Source organism: Coregonus clupeaformis, chromosome 37 (genome assembly GCF_020615455.1).
Source record: "Coregonus clupeaformis isolate EN_2021a chromosome 37, ASM2061545v1, whole genome shotgun sequence".
Classification (NCBI taxonomy): Eukaryota; Metazoa; Chordata; class Actinopteri; order Salmoniformes; family Salmonidae; genus Coregonus; species Coregonus clupeaformis.
Window position 1 is genome coordinate 26,410,515 of NC_059228.1, and position 13,653 is coordinate 26,424,167.

The window sequence follows — 13,653 nt, forward strand, 5'->3', positions numbered from 1 at the left end:
ATAATACCTTTTACTGTTGGGGATGGTGTGAAAAATGCATCAGTGGGAGGGCCCACAGGAAGAGTGGGGAATTGAGAGGTCATGTCAAGGACAAAGCTGTGCACTTGTAGATATCTAAAGAAACAACTATTCTGAAGGTGGAATTTAGCTGAGAGTTGTTGGAACGATGCAAACGTGCCGTCAATATACAAATCATTGAATGATTTGATGCCAAGGCTGAACCACATGGAGAAGGCTCCATCTACTATTTCTGAGGAGAGGGGCACTTCATTAATAGGTTTGCAAACCAAAGTGACATCTAAACTGGTTACAGATCTTGAAAGTGGTTTTTACTAAAATGTTTTTGGTATAACTTGAATAGGGGAATGTGCCAAAGCATCCAGTGAGGATGGCATACAGTGGGGAAAAAAAGTATTTAGTCAGCCACCAATTGTGCAAGTTCTCCCACTTAAAAAGATGAGAGAGGCCTGTAATTTTCATCATAGGTACACGTCAACTATGACAGACAAAATGAGGAAATAAAATCCAGAAAATCACATTGTAGGATTTTTAATGAATTTATTTGCAAATTATGGTGGAAAATAAGTATTTGGTCAATAACAAAAGTTTCTCAATACTTTGTTATATACCCTTTGTTGGCAATGACACAGGTCAAACGTTTTCTGTAAGTCTTCACAAGGTTTTCACACACTGTTGCTGGTATTTTGGCCCATTCCTCCATGCAGATCTCCTCTAGAGCAGTGATGTTTTGGGGCTGTCGCTGGGCAACACAGACTTTCAACTCCCTCCAAAGATTTTCTATGGGGTTGAGATCTGGAGACTGGCTAGGCCACTCCAGGACCTTGAAATGCTTCTTACGAAGCCACTCCTTCGTTGCCCGGGCGGTGTGTTTGGGATCATTGTCATTTAGGTTTTCACTCTAAATCTCACGATACATGGCCCCATTCATTCTTTCCTTTACACGGATCAGTCGTCCTGGTCCCTTTGCAGAAAAACAGCCCCAAAGCATGATGTTTCCACCCCCATGCTTCACAGTAGGTATGGTGTTCTTTGGATGCAACTCAGCATTCTTTGTCCTCCAAACACGACGAGTTGAGTTTTTACCAAAAAGTTCTATTTTGGTTTCATCTGACCATATGACATTCTCCCAATCCTCTTCTGGATCATCCAAAGGCACTCTAGCAAACTTCAGACGGGCTGGATATGTACTGACTTAAGCAGGGGGACTGCAGGATTTGAGTCCCTGTCGGTGTAGTGTGTTACTGATGGTCGGCTTTGTTACTTTGGTCCCAGCTCTCTGCAGGTCATTCACTAGGTCCCCCCATGTAGTTCTGGGATTTTTGCTCACCGTTCTTGTGATCATTTTGACCCCACAGGGTGAGCTCTTGCGTGGAGCCCCAAATCGAGGGAGATTATCAGTGGTCTTGTATGTCTTCCATTTCCTAATAATTGCTCCCACAGTTGATTTCTTCAAACCAAGCTGCTTACCTATTGCAGATTCAGTCTTCCCAGCCTGGTGCAGGTCTACAATTTTGTTTCTGGTGTCCTTTGACAGCTCTTTGGTCTTGGCCATAGTGGAGTTTGGAGTGTGACTGTTTGAGGTTGTGGACAGGTGTCTTTTATACGGATAACAAGTTCAAACAGGTGCCATTAATACAGGTAACGAGTGGAGGACAGAGGAGCCTCTTAAAGAAGAAGTTACAGGTCTGTGAGAGCCAGAAATCTTGCTTGTTTGTAGGTGACCAAATACTTATTTTCCACCATAATTTGCAAATAAATTCATAAAAAATCCTACAATGTGATTTTCTGGAGAAAAAAATTCTCAATTTGTCTGTCATAGTTGACGTGTACCTATGATGAAAATTACAGGCCTCTCTCATCTTTTTAAGTGGGAGAACTTGCACAATTGGTGGCTGACTAAATACTTTTTTTCCCCACTGTACATGAGGAAGATTCCATCTTCAACCATGCTGGAATGATATATGGGGTATCTGCACGGATCCAGCACTGAATTACACGGAAGTTGGCGGCCCAATAATAGAACTGGAAATTAGGTAGGGCCACGCCCCCTAAGGGTTTAGGCCTTTGCAGGAACACCTTGTGGATCCTTGGATTTGTTTTATTCCAGATGACGTCTGAGATAATTCCATCGAGTTTGCGGAAAAAATATTTGGGACTAAAAATAGGTATACATTGAAAGAGGTAGGAGAATTTAGTAAGGGTATTCAATTTAACCGAATTAGTTCGACCAGCTAATGATAGGGGGAGTAGTGACCATCACTCAAAATCTTTCTCCACCAAAGTAAGGAGAGGAGTAAAAGTATGAAAATGTATGCACTCACTAACTGTAAGTCGCTCTGGATAAGAGCGTCTGCTAAATGACTAAAATGTAAAATGTAAAAATGAGTCAAATTAGCCTTAAAAAGGTTAAATTTTCAGTGACATGTACCCCCAAGTATGTCAATTTGTTGAGAACTACTCTGAAAGTCAATGTGTGTAATGGGTAGTTACGAGCTGCCGCATTTAAAGGGAAAATCTCACTCTTATTCAGATTTAACTTGTAACCAGAGACTAGGCCAAATGCATTAAGAACAGATAGCTCAATTGGTAAGGATACATTGTGGTTTGAGATATAGAGAAGCAAGTCATCAGCATGAAGTGAGACCCTTTGTTCGATGTCGCCTCTGAACACTCCTGTTATATGTGGGTTGGATCTAGCGAGGGCCGATGGCGATGACGAAAAGCAAGGGAGACATTGGACACCCCTGTCTAGTGCCTCTGAGGGAAATAGTATGAGTGGGTGTTATTCGTTCTGACAGATGCAAGTGGAGAAGTGTATAGTAACTTGATCCAAGTAATTAATTTTTTGCCGAAACCACATTTTTATAAGGTCTGAAAAAGGTAGCCCCGCTCCACTCTATCAAAACCCTTCTCAGCATCTAGAGAGATTAGAATCTCTGGGAGCTTTGATACAGAAGGATTATACATAACATTAAAGAGTTGTCTGATTTTAGGATTCAAGGAACATATTAATCAAGAGCGGGGCTAATTTATCCAGAAACGTCTTATAAAATTATATTGGGTACCCATCTGGTCCAGGACATTTACCACCTTGCATTGCACGTGCCGCCTCTAAAATCTCTTCAATGGTGATAGGTTCCTCCAATTGAAGCTTGGAGACTGAATCAATTGTTGGGACAGTTAGAGTATTAAAAAATGTATCAAGAGCCGAGGGGTCAGCAGACTGTTCCAAAGTATATAAAGAGGCATAGAAGTCCTTTAACTGGTTATTTATTAGCTGGGGATATATTGTTGCACCTGTAGGTGTTTGAATTTGAGACATTTGTTGAGCAGAGGAAGACTGGCGAAGTTGATGAGAATGTAATTTACTTGCCTTGTCACCATACTCATAGTGAGTATGTTGCGACTTAAGCAGCAGTTCCTCAATTTGGCCTGTTGACAAGTTATTGAATTCAGCTTGTAAAGAGAGTCGATCCCTGTACACATTTGGGGATGGTGAGGTAGCGTAAGAACTGTCTAACTGTAAAATACGAGTTGTCTGTCCAGAGAGTCTCTTCTTGGATAACCTTAGCAGACTTAAAAGGTGTGCTAATTTTGTTGGAGGAACGATCCAAAGTAGGATTAAGCCAGCAATTAAAATCGCCTCCCAAGATTAATAAGTGTGAGGTCATATCTGGAAGTGAAGACAGAAATGCACAAGAAAAAAAATGGTCACCCCAATTTGGCGCATAGACATTGGCAAGGATCAATGGAGTATTGTAGATTCTGCCAGTGACAATAATATATTTGCCATTGGCATTGGAAATAACATTGGAAGAAACAAAGGGCACCGATTTGTGTATCAAAATTGCAGCTCCCCTCGATTTATTTTGAAAAGTGGTCGCAATCTAAAGTGATCTGAAACTCTCAGATGGGTCTCTTGCAAGAAAGCAATCTGTGTTCCCAGATGTTGAAAATGATGAAGTACTCTACTATGTTTGACTGGTTGGTTCAAACATTTTACAGTTCCAACTAGAAAATGTAAGTATACTCCCAGTCGACTGCCCTATTAAATTAGGTTGTTGAGTCATCCTTTGGAAAAATAGGAAATGAGTGTAGCCTTTTAAATGTAAGCGGAAGACCGAACCTGACATACGAGAAAAAACAAAAAAACTGTTGAACTACCTCCCACTCGCTGAAGTGTCTTCCCAAACAAGATGTGCGCATCCCCCCTTAGTATACAAGCTCCTAAATACTCTCCAGGAAACATAGTGGTTCCAGCAGCTAGGCTAAACTCAAGTGGAGCATTTTGACAATTATATTATAAAAGAGAAAATATATATAAAAACAATTATATAAATAACCAGTTTAAGGACAGGGTGTCAAATAACATAGGCAGCGTGACAGTTTATGGCCTCGACAAAATAAAAGGGAACCTGTTCCACAAGCCTACATAGAAAACAATGACAAAATAAATAAAAAATCTATATATTACATGAATAGAGGCTTACTATTTCAGCCAACAATGAGGAAAATGTACCTATAATGCAAATACAAAACAGGAGGTACTGTAGTAGGCTAAATGTGTCGGGCCTTACCTATCAAACACTGCACTGCAGATAGGCTAAATATCCATCTCGTTGCTCCGGTCAGTCTGGGGGAGCAGTTTCCTTCAAGTTCTTGTTGATAAAGTCAATTGCAGTGGTCGGGTCATTGAACTTGTGAAGAGCTCCGCTTGGTAGTGTGATCCTGAGCTCGGCTGGGAAGAAGAGGCCAAACTTGACTCCCGGACAGGTGTGCAGAAGCCACTTTGCGTTACCAAACACCACTTGTTTCTTGGCCACGCAGGCAGTGAAGTCTGGGAAAATGAACAGTCTCTTGCCTCGGTACAGTAAGGGTGATGCTTCTCCAGTTCGGCGCAGGATCTGGTCCCAGACGTGGTAGTAATGCACTCTAATGACAAAGGGCCGTAGGGGGTCACCCTCTCTGGGTCTAGCTCGCAGTGACCTATAGGCACGGTCTAAGAGGGTTTTTCTTCAAGGTTAAGCATGTCCTGCAATAGTTGGGAAACAAAGTCTGTTGGGCGGGGCCCCTCCAGACCCTCAGCAATGCCCTCCAGGCATATGTTGTGGCGGTGTTGACGTCCTTCTAGGTCCTCACATTTTTCTTTAAGCGCTTTAACATCAGATGAGAGCGAATTCACTGTAGCCTGAAGGGTGGTTAGGTCATCACTTTAAGACACAGCAGAGATCGCTCTAGCTCAAGTATGGTAGTGCGCTGTGTAGTCACTGTTGCCTGTAGTGCAGCTAAAGATGATTTCAGTTCTTCCTTAAGGTGATTTCTGAGTGGAGAGTTGTGGAGAGAGTGTCAATTTTCGTGTCAAACTGATCATATGTCTCTTTTGAGCCCATCCAAAGCTTCTGTGAACGTTCTCAAGCTAAGGACAGCGTCCTGGATGCAATTAAAGACATTAAGTCTGGGAAAACTCCAGGGTTGAATGGCATACCAGTCGAGGTATACCAAACCTTTTTTGATATACTCAGAGGACCATTATTAGCATGTTTTAAGCACTCCTATGTAAATGGTAGATTATCAGACACTCAAGAAGAAGGTCTGATTTAATTATTACTGAAACAGGATACAAGTGGAAAATACAAAGATCCAGTCCATAAAAAAAATTGGAAGCCCCTTACACTTCAGTGTTGTGATGCAAAAATTCTAGCAAAATGTATAGCAAAAAATATTGTCGGACATTATTCATTCTAATCAGACAGGTTTTTTTTACATGGAAGATACATTGGAGATAATATAAGGCAAGTACTGGAAACAATAGAACACTATGAAAATCTGGGAAAAAGGCATTTGATAAAGTACGACTGGGGTTTATATATAAATGCCTGGTGCATATCAATTTTGGTTACGTTTACATTTACATTTTAGTCATTTAGCAGACGCTCTTATCCAGAGCAACTTACAGTTAGTGAGTGCATACATTTTTTAAATCATGTATAGTAACCCTAGGTGTAAAATAGTAAATAATGGCTATTTCTCAGAAAGTTTTAAACTGTCAAGAGGAGTGAAACAAGGTTGTCCACAATCGGCATATCTATTTATTATGCCCATCGAGATGTTAGCTATTAAAATCCGATCCAACAATAATATCAAAGGATTAGAAATCCAGGGCTTAAAAACAAAAGTGTCATTGTACGCTGATGATTCCTATTTTCTTTTAAATCCACAACTTGAATCTCTCCACAGCCTCATAGAGGATCTAGATACATTTTCTAACCTCTCTGGATTACAACCAAATTATGATAAATGTACTATATTATGTATTGGATCACTAAAAAATAAAAAATGTACATTACCATGTAGTTTACCAATAAAATGGTCTGATGGTGATGTGGATATACTCGGAATACATATCCCAAATGAAATAAATGATCTCACTCCATTAAATTTGAATAGAAATTTAGCAAAAATAGATAAGATCTTGCTACCATGGAAAGGTAAATACCTGTCAATTTGTGGAAAAATCACCTTGATTAACTCTTTAGTATTATCCCAGTTTACCTATTTGCTTATGGTCTTGCCTACACCTAGCAAACAGTTTTTTAAATTATATGAGAAAAAAATATTCCATTTTATTTGGAAAGGCAAGCCAGACAAAATTAAACGGGCCTATTTATATAATGTATATGAATTCGGAGGACAGAACATTTTAAATATTAAAGCATTAGACCTATCACTAAAAGCTTCAGTCATACAAAAATTATACTTAAATCCGAACTGGTTCTCTAGCAAATTAGTAAGATTGTCTCACCCAATGTTCAAGAATGGCTTTTCCCTTTATTCAGATTACAACCTCACACTTTCAGTTATTTGAAAAGGAAATAATCTCCCAAATATCACTATTTCTAAAACAAGCCATATAAAGTTGGTAGCAATTTCAATTTAATCCTCCAGAAACGACAGAACAAATAATGCAACAAATATTGTGATAGAAAACCTTTTTTTTTTACAAAATGTTTATAAAAGGTATAATTTTCGTAAATGGTATCATTGGTAGGACTGGTGGAGTTATGTTGCACATGCAGCTAACAAAAATATATGGAAATGTCTGCTCTACCCAACATTACAACCAAATAATTGCAGCATTACCGCAAAACTGGAAGAGGGAAGTGGAAGGGGGAAATTGTAAGGAACTTGTCTGTCGGCCTTGCATTAAATAACATAATTGGTTAAAGAAAACCGTGATAAATAACAACGTATAGCAGTTTCATTTAAGGACCAAAGGTTTGACAGCCATCCCATTTAGATTGCAAAATAGTTGGGAAGAGATTTTTGACGTACCGATCCCATGGCATAGTGTTTATGAACTGATACACAAAACAACGCCGGATTCAAAATTTAGAATTTTTCAATTTAAATTATTATATAAAATTATTGCTACCAATAGAATGTTATTTATATGGAGGATACAATCTTCCCAGCTCTGCAGATTTTGCTGTGAAGAGACAGAATCATTAGATCATTTGTTTTGGTACTGTCCATTTGTATCTTGTTTTTGGACACAGGTCCAGGAATGGCTAAAGGATTGCAATATTTACCTGGAGCTAACCCTGCAGATAGCATTACTGGGTGATCTGAAAAGTCATAGTCAATTGATCAATAATATAATAATACTTTTAGCAAAAATGTTTATTTTCAATTTACAATCTGTAGAAACAATGAGAATAGAAAGGTTCAGAACTTTTGTAAAACATCACAGTACAGTTGAAAAATATATGGCAAATAGAAATCCAATATGGATGGTGTTAAGAGATAGATGGGTGGTGTTGAATGGAGTTGAAGGATGGGACTAATAACAACTAACAACAACTAATAACAACAAGATAACTAATAATGTAAGCATACTGTGTCCATAATAAGTATATAGGTTATAGGTTGAGAGCTTTTGTGAAAGAGCACAGTTAGAAAGATATGGCATATAGAAGCAAACCGGATGGACATCATGAAAATGATCGGAGAGGTTGAGGGTAGAGGAAGTTCAGGAGTAAAAACAAACTAAATAGAATTATTGTAAAATTGACTGTGTCCATAAAATGTATATAGTATGTATAAGCTGGAAGTAGAGGCCTAAGAATTGTTGTTCACTAGTTTACTCCAATTAGGGAAGGGGTGGAGGGGTTGGAAAGTAATAAAGGGAAATATGTATATGTATGTGTATGTATGTATGTATGTATGTATGTATGTATGTATGTATGTATGTATGTATGTATGTATGTATGTATGTATGTATGTATATATATATATATATATATATATATATATATATATATATATATATATATATATATATATATATATATATATATATATATATTTGTGAGAGAAAAAAAACATATGGGGGATTGGAAGTGATGCAGACAATTACATTGATGGAAGTTACAATCTATCTGCAATATTAAAGCTGATATTGCTTGGCGGGGTTGCTCGCCTAGGCAAGCCTAGGGCTTGAATGGGGCCTTCTTTGGGAGGGTCTCTTTTAGAGCGAGTGTCTCTTTTATTGGCCATACCCGGGATTTGTGAAACAGTGAAGAGTCAGATTATGTTTAGGAAATGAAGCTCAGCTATAGAAGTCAAGTTGTACAATAGACTGATGTTTTAAATAACAGAAATATGACCATTTACCCAATTAGCGGCTGTGCTAGTTTGCTGACGAATGTTCGGTAGTTGAATGCGGGCTTCTTATGTCAAGTCGCGTTTACAGTGATTATATTGTTTTTTTTCATTGTTATGAAGAGAAAAGAGATGAAAAACTTTGCTTCGGATATTCTGCTGACCAAGGCAACCGAAACTGTGTTAGGAGCAGACAAATATGCCCGCCTCTCCAGTTGGTAAATCATTCAGGAAAATCCAAGGATTTTCTGCGGCCTACTTTAGCAATCTTCCATTCAGCAATTCACTGCCATTATTACTGTTCGGAAGAGCAATGAGATATGAAACTGTGTAAACAATACTTAGTAAAGTAAAATTAATTAAACAATAAATTAAACTGTGCTCTAAATTAAAGAAGGTTTGTCACAACTTGGCGCAGCTCCGGGAAACGTGTGTTACGTCATTCGTGCCCCCGGAAATCCAGAATCGCTGTTATAATCATTGGCCAATACAGAGAATTAAGTAAAACCACAAGTGCAAATCCCTATCTCCATCCATGGCTAATTTAGGAATGGGATGATTTTAGCTAGCTAGCTAGCCACCGGAGGACAATGACACAACGAGATGCAAAATTATTTTATTTTATTTGTAAATGACGTTCTGCTTTTAATGTGATGTGATTGGTGTGAAGCCAAATCCAAACTGGCTTCCCTTGACACATTTTTTTTGGCGCGCTAGGACCATTCACAATTGAGCTCACTCAGTTTAGCTCAACGCTGATTGGCTATTATTTTATATATTTTTTATCAAGGGAGGCCAAATGCTCACTGGCTTCCCTTGCATTCAATGCTATGGGCGGCAACAATGTCATACTCTTTTTGACTGAACGGCATCAGATAGATGGGCTAAACATACAGAGACAGAGGGGCGCTGTTTTGCTCGCTAGGATGTTTTCTCCGGTGAGATACAGTATATTAAGCCTCTTATTATGAAACACAGAGAGATGAAAGATTCATTCTTTTATATATATATATATATATATATATACAGTGGGGAAAAAAAGTATTTAGTCAGCCACCAATTGTGCAAGTTCTCCCACTTAAAAAGATGAGAGAGGCCTGTAATTTTCATCATAGGTACACGTCAACTATGACAGACAAAATGAGGAAAAAAAATCCAGAAAATCACATTGTAGGATTTTTAATGAATTTATTTGCAAATTATGGTGGAAAATAAGTATTTGGTCAATAACAAAAGTTTCTCAATACTTTGTTATATACCCTTTGTTGGCAATGACACAGGTCAAACGTTTTCTGTAAGTCTTCACAAGGTTTTCACACACTGTTGCTGGTATTTTGGCCCATCCCTCCATGCAGATCTCCTCTAGAGCGTGATGTTTTGGGGCTGTCGCTGGGCAACACAGACTTTCAACTCCCTCCAAAGATTTTCTATGGGGTTGAGATCTGGAGACTGGCTAGGCCATTCCAGGACCTTGAAATGCTTCGTACGAAGCCACTCCTTCGTTGCCCGGGCGGTGTGTTTGGGATCATCGTCATACTGAAAGACCCAGCCACGTTTCATCTTCAATGCCCTTGCTGATGGAAGGAGGTTTTCACTCAAAATCTCACGATACATGGCCCCATTCATTCTTTCATTTACACGGATCAGTCGTCCTGGTCCCTTTGCAGAAAAACAGCCCCAAAGCATGATGTTTCCACCCCCATGCTTCACAGTAGGTATGGTGTTCTTTGGATGCAACTCAGCATTCTTTGTCCTCCAAACACGACGAGTTGAGTTTTTACCAAAAAGTTATATTTTGGTTTCATCTGACCATATGACATTCTCCCAATCCTCTTCTGGATCATCCAAATGCACTCTAGCACGGGCCTGGACATGTACTGGCTTAAGCAGGGGGACACGTCTGGCACTGCAGGATTTAAGTCCCTGGCGGCATAGTGTGTTACTGATGGTAAGCTTTGTTACTTTGGTCCCAGCTCTCTGCAGGTCATTCACTAGGTCCCCCCGTGTGGTTCTGGGATTTTTGCTCACCGGTCTTGTGATAATTTTGACCCCACGGGGTGAGATCTTGCATGGAGCCCCAGATCGAGGGAGATTATCAGTGGTCTTGTATGCCTTCCATTTCCTAATAATTGCTCCCACAGTTGATTTCTTCAAACCAAGCTGCTTACCTATTGCAGATTCAGTCTTCCCAGCCTGGTGCAGGTCTACAATTTTGTTTCTGGTGTCCTTTGACAGCTCTTTGGTCTTGGCCATAGTGGAGTTTGGAGTGTGACTGTTTGAGGTTGTGGACAGGTGTCTTTTATACTGATAACAAGTTCAAACAGGTGCCATTAATACAGGTAACGAGTGGAGGACAGAGGAGCCTCTTAAAGAAGAAGTTACAGGTCTGTGAGAGCCAGAAATGTTGCTTGTTTGTAGGTGACCAAATACTTATTTTCCACCATAATTTGCAAATAAATTCATAAAAAATCCTACAATGTGATTTTCTGGAATTTTTTTCCTCAATTTGTCTGTCATAGTTGACGTGTACCTATGATGAAAATTACAGGCCTCTCTCATCTTTTTAAGTGGGAGAACTTGCACAATTGGTGGCTGACTAAATACTTTTTTCCCCCACTGATATATATATATATATATATATATATATATATATATATATAATTTTGTAAATGTTTCTGGGGAGCCTGGATTCCCTTGGCATCCAACAGTACACACCACTGATGATATAATGTCTATGGTTTACAGGAGATGTTCAGATCGGAATGATGGACAAAAAAGGCCAGCTGGAGGTGGAGGTGATCAGAGCACGTGGCCTTACCCCCAAACCAGGGTCCAAATCACTCCCAGGTATCACACACGCACACACACACACACAAAATCCCAGATAAATGTGTCTGTTCTCCATTCCCTCACCTTTCTCCCCCACACCACTCTCTCTCTGCAGCTCCCTATGTCAAGGCATACCTGCTGGATAACGGAGCCTGTAAAGCCAAAAAGAAAACCAAGATTGCACGTAAAACCCTGGAGCCACTCTACCAGCAGGCCCTGCTGTTTGAGGAGAGCCCACAGGGGAAGGTCCTCCAGGTAATAACACCAGGGACTTGTACTGTGTGTGTGTGTGTGTGTGTGTGTGTGTGTGTGTGTGTGTGTGTGTGTGTGTGTGTGTGTGTGTGTGATGCGTACGTGCGTGTGTGATGCGTACGTGCGTTTCCTTGGCCTTATCTCTGTCCCTCTCCACAGGTAATAGTCTGGGGCGACTACGGGCGACTGGATCACAAATGCTTCATGGGAGTTGCACAGATCCTATTGGAGGAGCTGGACCTCTCCAGCACAGTGATTGGCTGGTACAAACTGTTTCCTCCTTCCTCATTGGTGGACCCTACCTTAGCCTCGCTTACTCGGCGGGCGTCCCAGACATCCTTGGACAGCTCAGGACCAGCTGGTATGCGTTCTTAGTGACCATAACGCAACCACAACCCCAAATGGACCACAACCAATGGACCAAAACTGACCAGAGTGCATGACCACATACCTAGGGCCAAGATAGACCTTAAGCAAATCAAAGCCAGACAGAGAGATAGAGACAGAACTAGCCAATAAGAGCTGGAGTCAGACAATCACTTCCCATGCCTCCCTCCTTCCGTTTTCCCTCCTTTCTCTGGGCTGCTAGGGCCTTGCTCCTGAGTCTCACCTCTTCTATTCCTCATCCCTCCTTTTTATGTATCCATCCCCCTCCTCTCTGACATATCCTTTCTTTGTCCCCTCTTTGTCCATCCCTCCACTCCCTCCATTGAATGTGTTATGGCTTGTGCTCCTGAGATAGAAGGGACTCATGCAGCCCACTCTGTTAGGGGGCACAAGGGATGTCGGCCCAGGCTTGGTGTAGCCAATCAGTGAAGAGGTTATTGTGAGGCCATAAAGAATGTGCAGGAGACAAAGGGAAAAGATTGAAGACGCCCTGCCGACAGCTGCCCATCAAAATGCGTTTCAGCATTGAGGTCGTCATGGCGTCGCTATATCTGTGAGGATTGGCATGATTGCACAACCTGTTAGGGGAGGGAGGCTGCACAGGTGGAAACAATACTTGTTCTAAGATCAACGCAAGCACAAAAGCTTGATTATTTTTCAGACAACGAATGGTTGTGAAAGAGAAAAAAGAACAGAGGCCAAATGATGGTTGGATCTATTTTATTCCATATTCTATTTGCCTAGAGTTGAGAATGGTTCCATGTGGTGCAGACTCCCTGTGTGCGTATTTGGTTTCGAGTGACGGTGGTCTGCAGACCAGCAGAGGTCACGTCACCCCCCCACGAGCGTGGCGGGCGCAGCATGACTCGGGAACCCGGCCCAAGCTGCATGCACATTTTTTTGTAAAACAAAAGCCAGACAAATTACTTAAAAAGAGACTAAATGTGTGTTAGTTCCACATACTTTAGGCCAGCTTGTATGTTGCATGTACTTGTACAGTTTGCTCGTACTGAATATGAATACAAACAGAAAAGCCATCCGCCATCCAAGGGCGGACACCGGGGGAATAAGCTCCGCCCAGGCCACACCTCCCACTCTGCGTACGAATTTCCATATTAGGAAGTCTCAAAAAGCCTTTTGTCTTTCTTCCTTTTGAACCCTTTGGAGAACAGTGCTGTATCGTAGTACTGAGCAAACTGACTATCTGAGGAGCTAGGTGTTTTAACTGTAGTCTATGGCAGTGGGGCTAGAAACAGAGGTAGCGAATGTGTGTATAAAAACAAAGATGAATGTATATGAAGTATAATTATGACTTGACATAAATTATAAAGATATAGATATATATGATTATCAAATGGGTGTATCTGACTATACACCTATCACCTATAAACACCCGCACATGCTGTAAATATGAGTCAGGGGGACGATATTTACACACGCAAAACGATCCAAACATTCCTGGTCCTATGGGAACAGATCAGAGCCCCCTGCCCTGTGCTTTGA

At 40.6% G+C, this 13,653-nt stretch overlaps 1 protein-coding gene across 4 annotated transcripts in view; it reads left to right on the forward strand.

Annotated features, from left to right (window-relative positions):
* Positions 1-12,987, forward strand: part of LOC121553741 (regulating synaptic membrane exocytosis protein 1) — a 61,634-nt gene extending 48,647 nt beyond the window's left edge. For all 4 annotated transcript variants that reach the window (XM_041867094.2, XM_041867095.2, XM_041867093.2 and 1 more), the window contains 3 exons: positions 11,428-11,529; positions 11,627-11,766; positions 11,923-12,987. In XM_041867094.2, the coding sequence (XP_041723028.1) occupies positions 11,428-11,529; positions 11,627-11,766; positions 11,923-12,138 (458 nt within the window). In that variant the 3' untranslated portion in view covers positions 12,139-12,987. The remainder of the gene's footprint in view (positions 1-11,427; positions 11,530-11,626; positions 11,767-11,922) is intronic.
* The last annotated feature ends 666 nt before the right edge of the window (positions 12,988-13,653 follow it).